The sequence below is a fragment of the Populus trichocarpa genome, chromosome 5, assembly GCF_000002775.5.
Source record: "Populus trichocarpa isolate Nisqually-1 chromosome 5, P.trichocarpa_v4.1, whole genome shotgun sequence".
NCBI classification, from domain to species: Eukaryota; Viridiplantae; Streptophyta; class Magnoliopsida; order Malpighiales; family Salicaceae; genus Populus; species Populus trichocarpa.
In genome coordinates, this window is record NC_037289.2 from 1,461,339 (window position 1) to 1,480,149 (window position 18,811).

Here is an 18,811-nt window from a genome sequence, read left to right on the forward strand (position 1 = left end):
TTTTATTTTCCGAGCGTAAAAGTCACATAATTGTTTTTCCTCACAAAATTAATATTGAGTTGATAAATATTACAGATTTTATGAATAAGTCACTCAATGAATCATGCTTCTAAATTTTTCCGTTACAAAATATCATATGTTATAAATAATAAATTATTACTAATATTTTAGTATTGTTACATGATATAATAACTTTAATATTAAAGATATGTTTTAAAAACTAAAAATTATGGCAATTATAGATTCCAATTACTATTTGGCAAGTTAGATCTTCCAAGATATGTTATTTTAGAAATTATATATTGTAAAATACAAAATTTGAGCCAAATACTGAAGACAAATAAAATATGGACTTACCTTTTCTTCTTCTTGTGTGATCTTTTTAATTTCATCTTAATATTTTTTTTGAAAAAAAACATTAAAATGAATTTTAAAGGTTAATATTAAAGAGTAATTAAGATATATAATAATAATAATAATAATAATAATAATAATAATAATAATAATAATAAGAAGAAGGTTATTTTAATCCTTGCAATAAATGATGGAATAGAAACAATAAATTATGGAGTTGGAATGACACTATCCTTGAGGAAAAAACTAATCTTATTTCTAATTTCTAAAGAAACCTGTTTGAGAAAGAAATGATTACACATCAAAGTTATAGTATTCAACTTATACATATTAGATTTTTTTGGATTTTCCATGAGATATAAAAGAGATAGAATAGTTTGGGTTTGGGAGTTATCATGGTTATAAAAATCAATTTGAGTCTTGACCCAGTTTATAGATGAGAAGAATAGATTTTATAAATAAATTTAGGGTTGATAGTTGAATTATTATAAAAAAAATTAGATTTTATTAATTTTATTTTTTAAAAGTCAACTGGTTGAGGGTTAGGCTTTGATTGGATAAACATGTCAACTCAGGATTTTAATTGGGTCAAACAAGTTTTTTTTCCTATTTTTCCTTCAACTCGGATGTGTTTAGACCCTCAAGTTGACCGAGTTCGAATTTTACAACTATAATTATAGATCGGTATTATAGTTAGGGTTGAAAACAAAAACAAAAAAATATGATATATTTTCACCTAATCACCATTCACTTCTCAATTATATCATGAAGTGAAGATTCAATCTATTAGGTTTGCAAATTAAACTTGATTTTAAATTTTTTAGCCTTTAAAAAAGGGATTTACTCATCCTGAAACATAAAAAATTTGTTTTTAAATTTTCATACTCATATTAGATATATTTTGATACATAAAATTTTTTATAGTTTTTAAACCAAGATTTAGAGAAAGTTTCGAATCATAAGTTAACTCAAGTTTACTTGTTAATTATTTTTTTAAAATATTAAAATGATATTATTTTAAATTTAAATTTTTTTAAATTAAAAAGTTTTTGATTGTGTTATGAATTAATTAAAATTTTTAATTAAATCATAACAGATTAACTTTTCTTATTTATTTTAAAACCTCACCGGGGCAAGCTCCGAGGCGGTCATGCCAGTCAAGTTTAATTATACGGGAAGATCCAACTATGAATTTTGTTTTAAGGATCCATTTGATAATCTTATAATAGTTGGGGACCAAATAAGTTATTGTCCCAAAATATAGAACTAAAATAAACCACTCCTCACAAAGAAACTTTCAAAAACCGACTTCTTTAAAGGCCTTTTCAATCTCCCAAATCTTCATCAAACCCTAATCAATCAGTCAATGGCGGCCTCATCTTCTCTGTCCTCTGATTCCTCCTCCTCTTCCCGCAACCGTCGTCGGCACCGCAATCGTCGGGACAGAGATTCTCTCAAGATCCGAAAAAAGAGTAGCAGCAACCATAAGTCCCAGTCCAAACGCCGCCGTAAACACCACCACCGCCACTCATCTTCCTCCGATTCTTACGATTCCTCTTCAGATTCTTACTCCAGGTTCTATAAAACAAACCCACATGTCAAGTTTCTTTCTTTTTTCGATTCTCTGTGTTTTTCCCATCCAGCTTATTTTTTTTTAATTATCGTGGTAAATTGGGTTTGCTTTGTTTGGATTGGCTTCTCTGTTTAATCATGTAAATTATGATCGTTTTGGGTTTTTTTTGTGATATTTTAGATTCGTGTTGGTGTAATTGAATTTGCTCTGATGTGTATAATTTCTTATAAGAAAATGACTGGATTTTTTTTCGGGGAAGAGTAGAATTTGGAGCTTCGCACATTAATGTCTGCTAAAATTATCCCATGTAGGCCTTTAAAGTATGCTACCTTTTGGTTTAATTAATGTTAATGATGGTGATCTAAGTGTTAGATTTAAGGAATCTGATTGAATAGGAGACTACATTATGAAATGGAACCGTGTGGAATAGTAACGCTCCAATTGTTTTGAACGTGAATTGTGTTGTAATTATTGATGAAGTTTGTTACCTTTTGGTGTAATTTTATGTTTTTCTAACTCAATTTTTGCTGGATTGGGTTTTTGTTTCTTGCTTTGGAATGTGGTTTGATGTGTCCATTGCTATATCTTTAGTTGGAAATTGCAATGATTTAAAATACTAATTAATATCTTGTGTTTTGTTATTGGGTTAATGAGATAGTTCTGATAGTGAGCACGAGACATCTAGTCGTTCGAAGAAGCTCAAAAAGAATGACAGATCGAAGAAGGTGGTTGTTTGATACTGCTATTGTTTTTTTATTGTCTTTTTTATATTCTCTGCTTTTGTGACAGTTTGTGTTAGTTCTCTTTTGTGTTCTAGAACAAAGAAATGGATCGAAGTAAGAGCCATCACCATAAACGTCAGAAGCAAAAAGTTAAAGAGGTAGGCCTGTAATCTCCCGTTTGTTTTTTAGTTCCATATGGCTGTTCAGTTTTAAAAAAATGTATTGCTTTCCATCTATCTATATCATGGTGAATCGGTGATTATACTTTAGAGCATCTAAGAGCTGTAAATGCTAGGCACTTTCTTAATTTTGCACTATTTTGATTGGTTATCCTATCTAGAAGTGATCACTAGTTAATTCAAAATTGTTGAGAGTAGATGTATACATGTAATTTCAATATTTGAGATACTTACATTAAGTTTTTGCCTGTGTTATGGTTGGCTCTTCGAAAATTGGAGCTGGGGCCTGGGACATGATGTCTGGGTGCTTGGTTGGTTTGCCTGGATTTTGTTTCAGCAGCAGGACGAGAGGAATAGCAGCCCTGTACAGCTTTCTAAGGTATATAGCAGTTTAGTGAATTGTGATTTGCTTTCTACCTTTTGCTCTCTTAGTTTTCATTAACCTTGTTATTATCATGCCCTTGTAACAGTTTCTAGGGCGTGACAAAGAGGATGGTGTGCGTCGTAGCGCTGTTTCTGGTAAAAAGGTGAGTCTTCACTCCTTTACTTTGCTGTGAACTTTAGAGAGATTGAGAGGTACACTGATATTTAGCATCCTTTCTCCAATTTTCCTCTAGATTTTATTGAAACTTGAGAAATCAAAGGAGGACAAGGCGGCAGAAAATAAAAGGAACGAATTGTTGAAATTTCTAAATGCCAGTTGTGATTGATGTTTTGGAGTTTGGGGTCAAGTACACAAAGCCACTAAGCAAATGGAGGAATTCCCCTAGGAGGGCAGTCTACTACAAGATCGTTGGGGACAAGGTATTCTAATGACGGTGCATTACAGGTTATACACTATGGATTTGCTTTTACCATTGAAAGTGTAAAACACTGTTAAATTGATCTCTTGAGCCTGTGTGGCTCTGACAGTGAGGATCCTGATTGTGGGTCTAGTGATGTATCAGGTGTATCAGGTCTGGTATTCCTAAAAACGTTATTTTCTTATTTAGATTTAAGATTTTTGATTATCCAAGCTGCAGATAGCGTTCACATATGCATATATATGGTCAATTTATTTCATATGACAAGCATGGCTGTTTTTGGCCACCATTGGAGATTTAGGGGTGTTTGTTTGCCCAGAAAGTGGTTTCCGGGAAACCACTTTTCAAATTTTTCTGTCTTTGTTTGCCATTAAAAAAGTTGGTCAACGGAAAATACTTTCCAGTTAAAGAAAAATGTGGCTTGATTTTCAGGAAAGTATTTTCCTTTTATTTTGAGCAGAAAATACTTTCTAGAAGTTATGAAAAATTTAGAAATATTATATTATTTGCTGATTATATTAAATTTGGTCATCGAACTTTTGATTGCTATATATATTTTGTTTGAATTTTTTTTCTTAAATTTTATCCCTTAAAATTTGATTTTTATATTAACTTTGGTTTTTATTTTCATGATTGTTATTTGCTTTTTTTCTTATTATTTTTTTAATTAAAACTTTTTATCTATCAAATTTGGTCTTCATTCTTTTGATTGTTATTTATTTTATTTAAAATAATTTATGAAATTGTAATTATTATTATTTTAATTTCATCATCTTTCATTATTTTTTAGATTTTCATCATCTTTTATTTTTTTTTTAGATTTGATCTTTATTATTTTGATTATTATTTATTTTATTTGAGATAATTTATAAAATTATATTTTTTTAATTTTATTTTCATTTAATTTTTTAATTTGTAAGATTTGTGCTTTATTATTTTATTAAATTTGAAAAAAATAAAATATTAATAAGTTATTTTTCAGCTTATTTTCTTTGATATAACTAAATACTGGAAAATATTTTTTAATTTATTTTTTATTAAATTACTAAACATCGAAAAATAATTTAAAAAAACTACTTTCTAGTAAACAATCAGGGTCTTGTTGCATCGTAACTCTGAATCATTTTTTAATGCTTCATATTATATCTTTGCATGTCTACTAATTAATAGCTTTGATAATTTTTTTTTAGCATATGACGTCCTTCATGACACAATAAACCATGGTTCTGATAATTTGTGAGCTGTGAGTCCCAAGTTGTGAGGCATTTCAGTGTCAAATCACTTGGTGTGATATTAATAAGCTAGGAAGCAATTGATTACTATCTCGAGTATCTGGAGACAGAAGAAATTGACACAATTCAAAGATGATATATATCTCAATCTTTCATGACATAAATTTATTCTATTCCAAAACTAACCTATAGTAAAATAATTTTATGTTTATATCTGAACACATTTTTTTCCTTTTTGTATTTTCTTTTATGTTTTGAGATACTAATAGAGAACTCTTGGATTGTGCTTACGTAGTTGGGAATTATTGAATGTTATGAAATAAGTTATTAGAGAGGTCTTGGATTGTTCCACGTAGTTGGGAATTATTGAATGTTATGCTTGACAAGCCCTTTTTCCATTTAGGTCCCCCATTTGAAATCCCATATCTTGATTTCCTCTCTCTCTATCATGTGGGATACAGCTCATGGATTTCTTACCAAGAAAGGGTATAGCTTATGGATATTCCAATCTAGACCAGAGAATTTCCTAATTTAGATAGTTAACAAGCTTAATAATGATTTCCCTTAAACATGAATAGCATCCTCAAATCCTGTTGGGATAATACCAAACCATTGCACAATTCTAGACTCGTGTACGAAGTTGTCAATTCATGACCTGGAATGAATATTTGAGTTATAAGTTAGATGAGTTGAATAGATTTAAATTGATTAAAAAAACTATATATTTTTAAAAAATTAGAACTATATTTCTAAAAAATGATGTCTGGATTGCGAATTAATTGGTAGAATTTGACTGAATTAGTCGGTTGTGCTTAGTTTAATGTCAATAGTTAGTTTAGTATCGATTGTCATGTGCTGTTTATTTTATAAGTAGAAATAAAAGAAAATAAGGGCAGTATAGTCATTCGGTTATCCCACCTACTCTCTAAATATATAACCTCTTCTAAGAAAAGGATGGACTAGGGTTGTACAAGCAGAGAGAAGTTCTGCCAGCCACATTTTTAACTCTTGGAGTCAGTTTAGATCTTCATGGGTACTATTTTCATAAGATTTCGTTTATCTCCTGTAACTTCAAAAGATTTTTGATGTTTTTTGCTGTGTTTAATGACTCGCACGTAGTTCTTCCTGGGAATCCATTTTGCAGTTTCCAGGATTTTATTTGTGCGTATAGCAAACTGAATACTATCCTTTCTGCTTGAGCCTTCTCCCTGATATTTTCATGGAGCTGTGCTCCAATGTTATTGGATTACAATTTTTTCAAGATATGAAACATTTGTCATAGCTTTTTACTCTTGTCAAGGCAGAGGAAGTGAAGAAATTCAATTCCAAGAATTTCCCCTGTTCACTTTTGATTCATAAACAGTCAACAAGGCCCACTTTGACAGCCAGAGACACGAATGTTTCCCTTATTTCACTTTGTATATTGGGTTATAGAAGAATACTTGAGTGTTTTGATCCTGAAAATCTAGACTCGTCTAAACAATTAATGTAGGATAAAAGTTCTACCCCCATTTGATATTGGAAGGATTAAGGGAAAGAAACAGGTTTATGATGGCCTGATGCCTGGCCATAGGCGGCCTAGTGAACTTCTTAATTAAAGGAAAAAATGATATCAGAATAATAAGTTCCCGAGTCCGGCAATGAAAAATCCCTTTCCTATAGTAGTTTAAATACATCAAGGAGGCCAAGTGGCCAGCATATATTTAAACCCGTGTATGTGTTCTTCAATTGGTTGATCTTTCTTTCCGTAAGGGCTGCTATTACTCTTTTTCCAACAAAGAATTAACAGAGAAAAGGCCAGTTTTTGTTTTTATGGTTTATGTAATGGATGTTTGAAAAGAGTTGGACCCCTCCCGTGGCAAGCACCAATTACTTGTGCTGCAAGGGACCAACCTCCGAGCTTAGCTAGGCAGGTGAAAGAAAGTATGCAGAAATACAAGAGGCATGAATGGATAGGTGACTGATCAAATATTCAACATTGACAAATGAAGCGAGTAATACTAAAGTAAATTCATGCATCAAAATTCATATTGAGTACGGCTTCTGTTTTATTCTCATGAAATTTTCAATGATACTTAATCTTTCTGTAATTTTTGAAGTACATTTCTTGTTTTGAGACCCAATGGAAGAACTTGTAGATTTGTGCGCAGCAGCCACCTCAGGTTAATTTCCGGCTAGCTTTTTGATGACAACTAAAGAAATAGAGACTTGCTTACTAAACTCTATTTTCATAGGGGTCAAAGGAGATATCGTGTTTGATTTTCCAGCAAACACACCCTCGCATGTCTCCGCCGAGTCTATGGCAGCTCCAACCCATGTACTGGCATCACCATAACGATTACAATCCAAAGCTGGCAGCGACTCCTTAATCTTTTCAATTGCAGTCAGGTAGAACGCAGAACAACTTTTGAGTTTTTTCAGAACGCATTGATCTGAAGTTGTTTTTAGCAACACACTGATGTGGTTGTGGATTCTGGTGCCATCTTGCAATGCTTTCTTTACTGCAAGCTTGGCTATGCCTTGGAGACGAAGTCCTTTGTTTTCCAGGAAGAATACGACTGTAGATTTGCACAGCTCCTTGTCTAAGGTTTGGCTACAACCTTCAGTTATCAAGCGTTCCTTCTGGACTAACAGATTGATGTGTTTTAAACCACTCAAGCATAGCAGGTCAAACTTAGCTTTCATGAATGTAAATGGGGAATTTCGTTGTAATAGTTCCTCGAATCTATCTTCGCATTTCGTTGAGTTCGCCAAGGCGTCCGTGATACATGTCTTGGCATCATCGTAATTTTTAGCATCCAAAGCAGCCAGCGATTTGTTAATAAGGCCAACTGCATCTTTGTAGTTGGTAGAACAACCTGTTAGGCTTCTCGTAGTGTACATGTCCGAAGTTTTGAGTAGCAACGAGTTGACGCGGTGGTATATTGCATTCCCATTTGATATTGCTTTCGTTAATGCAAGCTTGGCTAGGCCTTTGAAATCAGCGTTTGGAATTGCATTCTTTCCTGCAAGTTCGGCTATGATTTTGAAATCAGCTTCTACTTTGATTTGATTCGTGGAATTTTTGTGGGCTTTAGCAATGAGATGATTGGAAGAGAGGACAAGAACTAGGACAAGGCAAAATGGAATGAGCCCATGTAAAGAACCCATGCTGTTCAATCGGTTCAAGCGGCCGGGATTGTGCAGGAATCAGTGTGTTGAAGGAAGGAATGGTTGATTGGAAAAACAAGGACAAATTAGAAGATTATATAGCCTTCATTTTTTACAGCAGTTTTCTGTTGTGTTCCTATTTTTACGTAGGAGAAAACTCAGAAGGTGAACTCAAGCTAATTGTAACTACCTTCTTTACATAACAGCTAGGTTTTTTGTTTTTTAGGTCATTTTGTTGGCAATCTGAAGCATGACAGGTTTTTGAACTATTTGTGGTTTTTAGCCTAACAGCTTCAACCCAAATGGCAGCCAGGTGCATGTTCTGTCCAATGCTGGCAAAGAAGCATAGTTCTAGGATCAAGAAAGACAGCCTTTGACTATCATTTTGTTGAGAACAGATCATGTCATCTACTCAAATAAAATCTTCATTTCTGGAATATACATGTATTCTGAAGAAAAATAAGATTAAAATTTCTGAATTGGATTTTTAAAGAAAATTGATCCTCACAAGAATCTTACTGCAATTTAATTTCCATGTACTGCTTAACTTTTTTGCAAACCTATAGTATCATGACATCCAGTGAATTTCTATTGACGTAGTTTTAATATCAAATGAATTCTTCTCTTTTGATTAGGGCATTATTCTTCTATTTGAATTTGAGATAACTTTAGATTATTATTTTTTTCATTTTAACATTTGAGATTTTCACCTCATGAATTTGAGAAGAGCTAGCTTGTGACGCTTGAGGTAAATGAAGTTAAAAAAAAAAGAACAAAGAAAATTGTGGGTCATGGAATTAACTAATGCCTTTCAGAATTTTTGTCATCGTCTATGTATATCCCAAGTTCTGGTGTCAATCTTGATCCTATGAATTTTGATAGAGCTTTTCTTGACAGTCCAGAGTGACAAGATGTTTGGCCAAAGGCCTGTGTATGAAATCAGAATGACAAGTTGTTCCTGACCTAAAAGAATCCTTGCTCCACAAACAGTTTCACCATATCAATGGGGAAAAAACCTAGATTTTCCAGCCACATGTTCGTGTTCTTCAATTGAAATATCATTCTTATACCAGGAGGGCTATTAATTGCTCTCATTACCGCAAAGAATTGAGAGGAAGAACTGGAAAACAAGCCCTAGCACCATAACTGAATGTTTTCTGTAGCCATTACACGTTTCCCTTCAGGTGTTGGTTCAGGTAGTAAGTAGGCTCGACCTCCATATTATCATATTGGATTCAAGTCTAATAGAGGGGGTCGCAAGAAAGAAATTTCTTGCACTTGCTTAGGTGTTGGTGGTCCATCGAAGACTCTTCCATGAAGGGACTTAGGCTCATTGCGTGCGTGGCAGCTAGTCCAAGAATAGCTGAACTAGAAAATAAAACGAAAGAAAAAGGAGAAAAACGGATGCCTAGTTTTCTTGGTTCAAATTTTTTGGTTGTTTGCAAAGAGACACCTGCCATGGCAAGCACAAGATTGCGCAATGAATTAGAGTGCTGGGGAGCTATCTCGGAGCTTAGTTAGACAGGTGAAAAGAATTATATAGATATGGAGGCATGAGTTGATAGATGGTCTATCATATATTGACCACTGCAGTGAGGCAGTGGAGTAAATCAAGCTTTAAAATTCAAAATTGGTTGGTTTTTATTCCATTCCCATGATTATTTCAATCATAAAAAAAATCTACCTGCAATTTTGAAGAACATCTCTTGTTTTCGGACCCAAAGCAGATACTGCTACATTTATGAGCAGGCGCCGAAAGAGGTTACTTTAGGGCCAACTTGTAGGTGAGTGCTAAACCAATAGTGCATAGGTTCTCAAACTTTGTTTTCAAATTGTCGGTGGAGAAGTTCTGCCTGATTCCCTGAATCCAACTTCACATTTCTCTGTGTTGTCTGCAGCAGCTGCGAGGAATTCGTTGGCATCCTCGTCACCTTTAGAATCTAAAGCTGCCTGGCAGTACTTGATATTGTCTATTGCAGACTGGTAGAAATGAGAAGAGTTTCGTAGGTTTGTCAAAATGGATCTATCCAAAGATGTTTTCAACAACACCTTGATGTGGTCATGTATTTTAGTACAATCTTTTAATGGACTCTATCCTGCAACTTTTCAAAATGAATACTATCCTTTCTGCTTGACCCTTCTCCTTGAAACATGTAGCATAGCTTTCTACTCATATCAGGCAGAAGAGGCGGCGAAATCCAATTTCAAGAATTTACCTTGTGAAATTTTGATTCACAAACAATCAACAATGACCGATTTGACAGCCAGGGACATAATGTTTCACTCTTGTATATTGGGTTATGCAGAAAAATACTTGAATGTCTTTATCCTGAAAATTTTGACTGATTTAAACAATTAATGTAGGATAAATATTGTAAGGGAAAGAAATTGGTTTATGTTGGCCGGTTGTCTGGCCAAAGGCCTAATGAACTGGAAAAAATTATGTCAGAATACAGAGGTTCCTGAGTCCTGACATGAAAAATCCATTTCCTATAATAGTGTAAATATATCAAAGAAGCCAACTGGCCAACCTAAGTAACCCTGTGTTCGTGTTCCTCAACCATCTTTCCATTTCCTATTACATGTGTATTGGATGTTTGTAAAGAGTTGAGCTCCTCCCGTGGCAAGCACCGGATTGCAATTACTTATGCTGCTTAGGAGCAACCTCCGAGCTTAGCTGGGCAGGTGAAAGAAAGTATGCAGAAATACAAGAGGCATGAATGGATAGGTGACTGATCAAATATTCAACATTGACAAATGAAGCGAGTAATACTAAAGTAAATTCATGCATCAAAATTCATATTGAGCACGGCTTCTGTTTTATTCTCATGAAATTTTCAATGATACTTAATCTTTCTGTAATTTTTGAAGTACATTTCTTGTTTTGAGACCCAATGGAAGAACTGTAGATTTGTGCGCAGCAGCCACCTCAGGTTAATTTCCGGCTAGCTTTTTGATGACAACTAGAGAAATAGAGACTTGCTTACTAAACTCTATTTTCATAGGGGTCAAAGGAGATATCGTGTTTGATTTTCCAGCAAACACACCCTCGCATGTCTCCGCCGAGTCTATGGCAGCTCCAACCCCTGTACTGGCATCACCATAACGATTACAATCCAAAGCTGGCAGCGACTCCTTAATCTTTTCAATTGCAGTCAGGTAGAACGCAGAACAACTTTTGAGTTTTTTCAGAACGCATTGATCTGAAGTTGTTTTTAGCAACACACTGATGTGGTTGTGGATTCTGGTGCCATCTTGCAATGCTTTCTGTACTGCAAGCTTGGCCAAGCCATGGAGACCAAGTCCTTTGTTTTCCAGGAAGAATACGACTGTAGATTTGCACAGCTCCTTGTCTAAGGTTTGGCTACAACCTTCAGTTATCAAGCGTTCATTCTGGACTAACAGATTGATGTGTTTTAAACCACTCAAGCATAGCAGGCCAAACTTTGCTTTCATGAATGTAAATGGGGAATTTCGTTGTAATAGTTCCTCGAATCTATCTTCGCATTTCGTTGAGTTCGCCAAGGCATCCGTGATACATGTCTTGGCATCATCGTAATTTTTAGCATCCAAAGCAGCCAGCGATTTGTTAATAAGGCCAACTGCATCTTTGTAGTTGGTAGAACAACCTGTTAGGCTTCTCGTAGTGTACATGTCCGAAGTTTTGAGTAGCAACGAGTTGACGCGGTGGTATATTGCATTCCCATTTGATATTGCTTTCGTTAATGCAAGCTTGGCCAGGCCTTGGAAATCAGCATTTGGAATTGCATTCTTTCCTGCAAGTTCGGCTATGATTTTGAAATCAGCTTCCACTTTGATTTGATTCGTGGAATTTTTGTGGGCTTTAGCAATGAGATGATTAGAAGAGAGGACAAGAACTAGGACAAGGCAAAATGGAATGAGCCCATGTAAAGAACCCATGCTGTTCAATCGGTTCAAGTGGCCGGGATCGTGCAGGAATCAGTGTGTTGAATTAAGGAAGGAATGGTTGATTGGAAAAACAAGGACAAATTAGAAGAATATATAGCCTTCATTTCTTACAACATTTTTCTGTTGTGTTCCTATTTTTACGTTGGAGAAAACTCGGAAGTTGAACTAAGCTATTTTTGAACTATTTACATGGCTGTCTTTCTTGATTCTAGAGTTGTTGCTTCTATTTAGATGGCGTTGTGGTTAAATTTGGGTTGAAGCTTTTAGGCTAAAAACAAGGACTAGCTTAAATTTTTGAACTTATGATGTTTTGAAATAAATGAGTTGGAAAAAGCACCGAAGGCCTTGAAGAATTAAAAATGGGTATAAATGAAGGAGGGGTATTGTAATAATTGAATAAACATAATAAATACAGATAGAAAAAAAGAAGAAGAAGAGATCTGAAAATTTTTAGAGAGAACCGGCAGGAGTGAAGGGAGAAAGAAGAAGAAGAAGAGAAAAAAGGGAAAGATAAGGGAAATAGAAAGGAGTTAAGAAAATAAGTTTAAATGTAAGATTTAGGTTTTTAAATGTATAAATGTGTGTTCTTTGAGCTTTAAATTTCTGTTTTGATAAATGTTAGGGTTTTGAAGATTTTTTTTTTGAGTTTATTGTTGAATTGATTTGAATGTTATGTATTGATTGTTATGGGTAATGAGTTGTTTAGTTGATTTTGGAAGATTTTAGGTAAAGATGATGATTTTGAGTTATGATTTGTGTAAATTGTGAATTTTGAGTTAGAAATCAGGAGATAACAGTAGGTTTTCTGCGGAAATTCTGGGTTTGAGGTTGAAGATGATAAAATTTCGGTTTGGTCCCTCAATTTGTGAAAATTACAGTTTAGTTCTCAACTTTGGAAACATTACAGATTGGTCCCTGGAGTATATTCCGAGATTCTGGACAGAATAAAAAATGAATTATGGGCAAAATTCCAATATAGTTATGAATTTTTAACACTTTCAATTTGGTCCTCCCATTTGAAAAAAATTACAATTTGACCCTAAACATTTGGAAAAAAAATTCCAGAATGGTCCCTGGAGCATAATTAGAGATTCTGGACAGAAATTAGGATGAATTATAGACATAATTCCACTATAGTCATGAATTTATGATATTTTTAGTTTGGTCCTCCAATTTGTCAAAGTTACAATTGACCCTTAAAAATATGATAAATTCCAGATTGATCCCTAGCTGTAATATTAGCTTTTGCAGATTGGTTTGATGAATAAATGAGGGTTATTTAGTGAATTATTATCAATTTTATTATTTGTTTTTATTATGGATTAGATTTCGGGAAAATCGTTTAATTTTGAGTTTTTAGGAAAAATTACTAGTTTAGTTTAAAAACATATAGGGTTATGGAATAGATCCTTAGTTAAGTGTATTAAATAGGTTGTATGTTCTTTCGAGTCAATTTTGAATATGTCTTCTTTGTATTCAGATAATCTTAATACTCTACCGGCGGGATATTAGTAAGATTTCCTTCGGTATCTACTTTCGAGTTCTATTTGCTTTCGAGTAAGGTGAGTGGATAATTTTTCATATGCATGAGAAATATTATAAATATTTGATTTTTTATTATGAGTTGGATCATACTTCTGAATAATATATATGCTGATTATTATCCTTGTTACGATAAAACATGATCAATTGTTGAATATGAATTCTTGATATGAACCAATATATGTTTGAATTGACTTCTGAATTGATAGCTCCTCATTTGATTGATGTCATGAGTTGAGCTTTGAGATTGAATATGTCTGTTTGATTATGATTATAAATCTATGGTATGCAGTCAGAATACCCATGCTAACAGGGTAGTGTTAGTCTTTGTGCACATCGTATATGAACCCTAGTTGGTTGGGGGAGTCACCAACCTGTGTGGATTGATCATCCCACAGTATGGAGCCTCATGCTCATTACATTTTGATTTTCTGACGAACTTTACCTTATGATATTCTTGTTATGACCTCTTTGAGAAATCTTCTTATAAGAACCTAAGCCACAATTGTATATATATATATATATTCCTCATTGTTGTATTACCTCATGTGTGTGTATTGAACGTTTTCTACTCACTGAGTTGTTGAATTCACCCTCTCATTATTTATCTTTTTAGGCTTATAGCTTGTTAACAGGTCACTTTTGTTTAACCTTCAGAATCTGCTCTTTTGTTGAAATTAGTACCTTTTCTATATGTCTAGTCAATGCTCCACAATTATGAATTTGTATTAACTCTTGTATTAAGACAATCAAATTATTATGAAGTTATTTTTGTTATTAGTGCTGCGTTGAACTCTGATTGAGTTATTTGAAGGATAAGTTTATATGTAAGTTTGAGTTCACATAGGTATGGAACCTTAGAGAAAAACCTTGCCTTTATGCCTGTCATGGATTCGAGAATCCGGTCGTGACACTCATGAATTTGAAAAGAGCTAGCTTGTGACGCTTGAGGTAAATGAAGTTAAGAAAAAAAAAATGAACAAAGAAAATTGTGGGTCAAGGAATTAAGTAATGCCTTTCAGAATTTTTGTCATCGTCTATGTATATCCCAAGTTCTGGTGTCAATCTTGATCCTATGAATTTTGATAGAGCTTTTCTTGACAGTCCAGAGTGACAAGATGTTTGGCCAAAGGCCTGTGTATGAAATCAGAATGACAAGTTGTTCCTGACCTAAAAGAATCCTTGCTCCACAAACAGTTTCACCATATCAATGGGGAAAAAACCTAGATTTTCCAGCCACATGTTCGTGTTCTTCAATTGAAATATCATTCTTATACCAGGAGGGCTATTAATTGCTCTCATTACCGCAAAGAATTGAGAGGAAGAACTGGAAAACAAGCCCTAGCACCATAACTGAATGTTTTCTGTAGCCATTACATGTTTCCCTTCAGGTGTTGGTTCAGGTAGTAAGTAGGCTCGACCTCCATATTATCATATTGGATTCAAGTCTAATAGAGGGGGTCGCAAGAAAGAAATTTCTTGCACTTGCTTAGGTGTTGGTGGTCCATCGAAGACTCTTCCATGAAGGGACTTAGGCTCATTGCATGCGTGGCAGCTAGTCCAAGAATAGATGAACTAGAAAATAAAACGAAAGAAAAAGGAGAAAAACGGATGCCTAGTTTTCTTGGTTCAAATTTATTCGTTGTTTGTGTAATGTTTTGAATATAAAGAGTTAGGAAAATACAACAAAGCCCTTGGTGGCTTAAAGAGTGGGTATAATTAAATGAGGGGTATTGTAGTAATTGTATTAAGAGATGATATATATAAATAGAAGGAAAAAAAAAAACAAAAGAGGGATCTGAAAAATTTGAGAGAGAATCGGCAGGAGAGAAGGGAGAAAGAAGAAGAAGAAGAGAAAAGAGGGGAAAATAAGGGAAAAAGGAAAGGAGGTGGAGGAAATAAGTAAAAAGGGGTAAGATTATGCTTTAATGTGTATAATATGTTTTCTTTAGCTTTAATTTCGGTTTTGATGAATGTTAGGGTTTTGAAAATTTGTGCTTTGGGTTTAATTGATGAATTAAATTGAATGTTATAAGGTTGATTGTTATGGGTAATTGATTAATGAGTTGATTATGGAAGATTGTGATGATTTTGAGTTATGAATTGTGTAAATGGTGAATGTTGAGTTAGAAATTTGGCAAGAACAGTAGGTTTCTGTTAAAAATTCTGGGTTGGAGGTTGAAGATGACAAAATTTCGGTTTGGTCCCTCAATTTTAGAAAATTACAGTTTAGTCCCCAAACTTTGGAAAATTTGCAGAATGGTCCCTGGAGCCTATTCCGAGATTCTGAACAGAATAACATATGAATTATGGACAGAATTACTGTATAGATAAGAGAATTTAACACTTTCAATTTAGTCCTTCAATTTGACACAAATTACAATTTGACCCTAAAAATTTGGTAAAATTCCAGAATGGTCCTTGGAGTATAATGAGATGATCTGGACAGAAATGAGGACTAATTATGGTCAGAATTTCAGTATATTCATGGATTTATGATAAATTTCAGTTTGGTCCTCCAATTAGACAAAAATTACAATTTGGCCCTAAAAATATGATAAATTACAGATTGGTCCCTAGCTGTAATATTAGATTTTTCAGATTGGTTTGATGAATAATTGAGGGTTATTTAGTGAATTATTATCAATTTTATTAGTTGTTTTATTATGGATTAGATTTCGGGAAAACCGTTAAATGTTGGGTTTTTAGAAAAGATAACTAGTTAGTTCAAAAAAAACATATAGGGTTACGGAATACACCCTTAGATAAGTGTATTAAATAGGTTATATATATTCTTTTGAGTCATTCTTAAATATGTCTCCTTTGTATTCAGATAATCCTGATATTCTACCGGCGGGACGTCAGTAGGATTTCCTTTGATATCAACTTTGAGTTTTGTTGCTTTCGAGTCAGGTGAGTGGATAATTTTCCATATGCATGAGAAATAGTATAAATATTTGATTTGTTAATATGAATTGAATCATGCTTCTTGATAATATATATGTTGATTATTATCCTTATTTTGATAAAGCATGATCAATTATTGAATCTGAATTCTTGATATGAACTAGTATATATTTTGAATTGAATTCTGAATTGATAGCTCCTCATTTGATTGATGTCATGAGTTGAGCCTTGAGATATGAATATGTCTGTTTGATTATGATTATGAACCTATGGTATGTCAGTCAGAATACCCATGCTAACAGGGTAGTGTTAGTCTTTGTGCACATCGTATCTGAACCCTAGTTGGTCGGGGGAGTCACCAACCTGTGTGGACTGATCATCCCACAGTACGGAGCCTCATGCTCATTGCATTTTGATTTTCTGACGAGTTTTACCATATGACATTCTTGTTATGGCCAATTTGAGAACACTTCCATAAGAACCTAAAGCCATACTTGTATATATATTTCTCATTGCTGTATTACCTCGTGTGTGTATATTGAACGTTATCTACTCACTGAGTTGTTGAAATCACCATCTCATTATTTATCATTTTCAGGCTTATAGCTTGATAGCAGGTCATTTTGTTGGACCTTCAGAACCTGCTCTTGGTTGTACTTTGTACATTTTCCTTTATGTCTAGTTAGTGCTCCAAAACTCTGAACTTATATAAACTCTTGTATTAAGACAATTCAATTATATTATGAAGTTGATTTTGTTGTTAATGCTGCGGTGAACTCTGATTGAGTTAGGATAAGTTTGTGTGTAAGTTTGGGTTTGCATAGGTATGGAACCTTGGAGGGGAACCTTGCCTATGTGCCGGTCATGGATCCGGGATTCGGGTCGTGACAGTTTGCGAAGAGACACCTGCCATGGCAAGCACAAGATTGCGCAATGAATTAGAGTGCCGGGGAGCTATCTCGGAGCTTAGTTAGACAGGTGAAAAGAATTATATAGATATGGAGGCATGAGTTGATAGATGGTCTATCATATATTGACCACTGCAGTGAGGCAGTGGAGTAAATCAAGCTTTAAAATTCAAAATTGGTTGGTTTTATTCCATTCCCATGATTATTTCAATCATAAAAAAAATCTACCTGCAATTTTGAAGAACATTTCTTGTTTTCAAACCCAAAGCAGATACTGCTACATTTATGAGCAGGCGCCGAAAGAGGTTACTTTAGGGCTAACTTGTAGGTGAGTGCTAAACCAATAGTGCATAGGTTCTCAAACTTTGTTTCCAAATTGTCGGTGGAGAAGTTCTGCCTGATTCCCTGAATCCAACTTCACATTTCTCTGCGTTGTCTGCAGCAGCTGCGAGGAATTCGTTGGCATCCTCGTCACCTTTAGAATCTAAAGCTGCCACGCAGTACTTGATATTGTCTATTGCAGACTGGTAGAAATGAGAAGAGTTTCGTAGGTTTGTCAAAATGGATCTATCCAAAGATGTTTTCAACAACACCTTGATGTGGTCATGTATTTTAGTACAATCTTTTCATGGACTCTATCCTGCAACTTTTCAAAATGAATACTATCCTTTCTGCTTGACCCTTCTCCTTGAAACATGTAGCATAGCTTTCTACTCATATCAGGCAGAAGAGGCGGCGAAATCCAATTTCAAGAATTTACCTTGTGAAATTTTGATTCACAAACAATCAACAATGACCGATTTGACAGCCAGGGACATAATGTTTCACTCTTGTATATTGGGTTATACAGAAAAAAACTTGAATGTCTTTATCCTGAAAATTTTGACTGATTTAAACAATTAATGTAGGATAAATATTGTAAGGGAAAGAAATTGGTTTATGTTGGCCGGTTGTCTGGCCAAAGGCCTAATGAACTGGAAAAAATGATGTCAGAATACAGAAGTTCCTGAGTCCTGACATGAAAAATTCATTTCCTATAATAGTGTAAATATATCTAGGAAGCCAACTGGCCAACCTAAGTAACCCTGTGTTCGTGTTCCTCAACCATCTTTCCATTTCCTATTACATGTGTATTGGATGTTTGTAAAGAGTTGAGCTCCTCCCGTGGCAAGCACCGGATTGCAATTACTTATGCTGCTTAGGAGCAACCTCCGAGCTTAGCTGGGCAGGTGAAAGAAAGTATGCAGAAATACAAGAGGCATGAATGGATAGGTGACTGATCAAATATTCAACATTGACAAATGAAGCGAGTAATACTAAAGTAAATTCATGCATCAAAATTCATATTGAGTACGGCTTCTGTTTTATTCTCATGAAATTTTCAATGATACTTAATCTTTCTGTAATTTTTGAAGTACATTTCTTGTTTTGAGACCCAATGGAAGAACTTGTAGATTTGTGCGCAGCAGCCACCTCAGGTTAATTTCCGGCTAGCTTTTTGATGACAACTA

The 18,811-nt window shown here is 34.2% G+C and overlaps 2 protein-coding genes and 1 long non-coding RNA gene across 4 annotated transcripts; 2 read left to right on the forward strand and 1 right to left on the reverse strand.

Annotated features, from left to right (window-relative positions):
- The first annotated feature begins 1,623 nt into the window (after positions 1-1,623).
- Positions 1,624-3,838, forward strand: LOC18098641 (uncharacterized). Of its 2 annotated transcripts, none has more exons than XM_024600396.2 (6): positions 1,624-1,929; positions 2,586-2,652; positions 2,745-2,807; positions 3,166-3,207; positions 3,299-3,355; positions 3,446-3,838. In XM_024600396.2, exons 1-6 carry the CDS (start codon positions 1,721-1,723, stop codon positions 3,536-3,538), a joined length of 531 nt encoding a protein of 176 aa, XP_024456164.2. In that variant the 5' UTR covers positions 1,624-1,720; the 3' UTR covers positions 3,539-3,838. The 2 variants fall into 2 exon arrangements, with proteins under 2 accessions (XP_024456164.2, XP_006382448.2); XM_006382386.3 differs by having other exon boundaries at positions 3,169-3,207.
- Positions 3,839-6,864: 3,026 nt separating this feature from the next.
- Positions 6,865-12,019, reverse strand: LOC127905301 (uncharacterized). Its single transcript, XM_052452791.1, has 2 exons — positions 10,942-12,019; positions 6,865-7,020 (listed from the first exon to the last, which is right to left on the reverse strand). The coding sequence occupies exon 1, from the start codon at positions 11,932-11,934 to the stop codon at positions 10,948-10,950; it is 987 nt and encodes a 328-aa protein (XP_052308751.1). The 5' UTR covers positions 11,935-12,019; the 3' UTR covers positions 6,865-7,020; positions 10,942-10,947.
- Positions 12,020-16,316: 4,297 nt separating this feature from the next.
- LOC127905376 (uncharacterized) lies at positions 16,317-17,156 on the forward strand. The gene is made up of 2 exons (XR_008059334.1): positions 16,317-16,398; positions 16,991-17,156. It is a non-coding gene; the product is annotated as an uncharacterized LOC127905376 (long non-coding RNA).
- The last annotated feature ends 1,655 nt before the right edge of the window (positions 17,157-18,811 follow it).

Coding starts and splice junctions, on each gene's coding strand:
- LOC18098641 (XM_024600396.2), top strand. CDS start 1,721: ATGGCGGCCTCATCTTCTCTGTCCTCTGATTCCTCCTCCTCTTCCCGC. Junction 2,808..3,165: donor AGAAGCAAAAAGTTAAAGAG/GTAGGCCTGTAA, acceptor ATTTTGTTTCAG/CAGCAGGACGAGAGGAATAG. Junction 3,356..3,445: donor GCGCTGTTTCTGGTAAAAAG/GTGAGTCTTCAC, acceptor ATTTTCCTCTAG/ATTTTATTGAAACTTGAGAA.
- LOC127905301 (XM_052452791.1), bottom strand. CDS start 11,934: ATGGGTTCTTTACATGGGCTCATTCCATTTTGCCTTGTCCTAGTTCTT.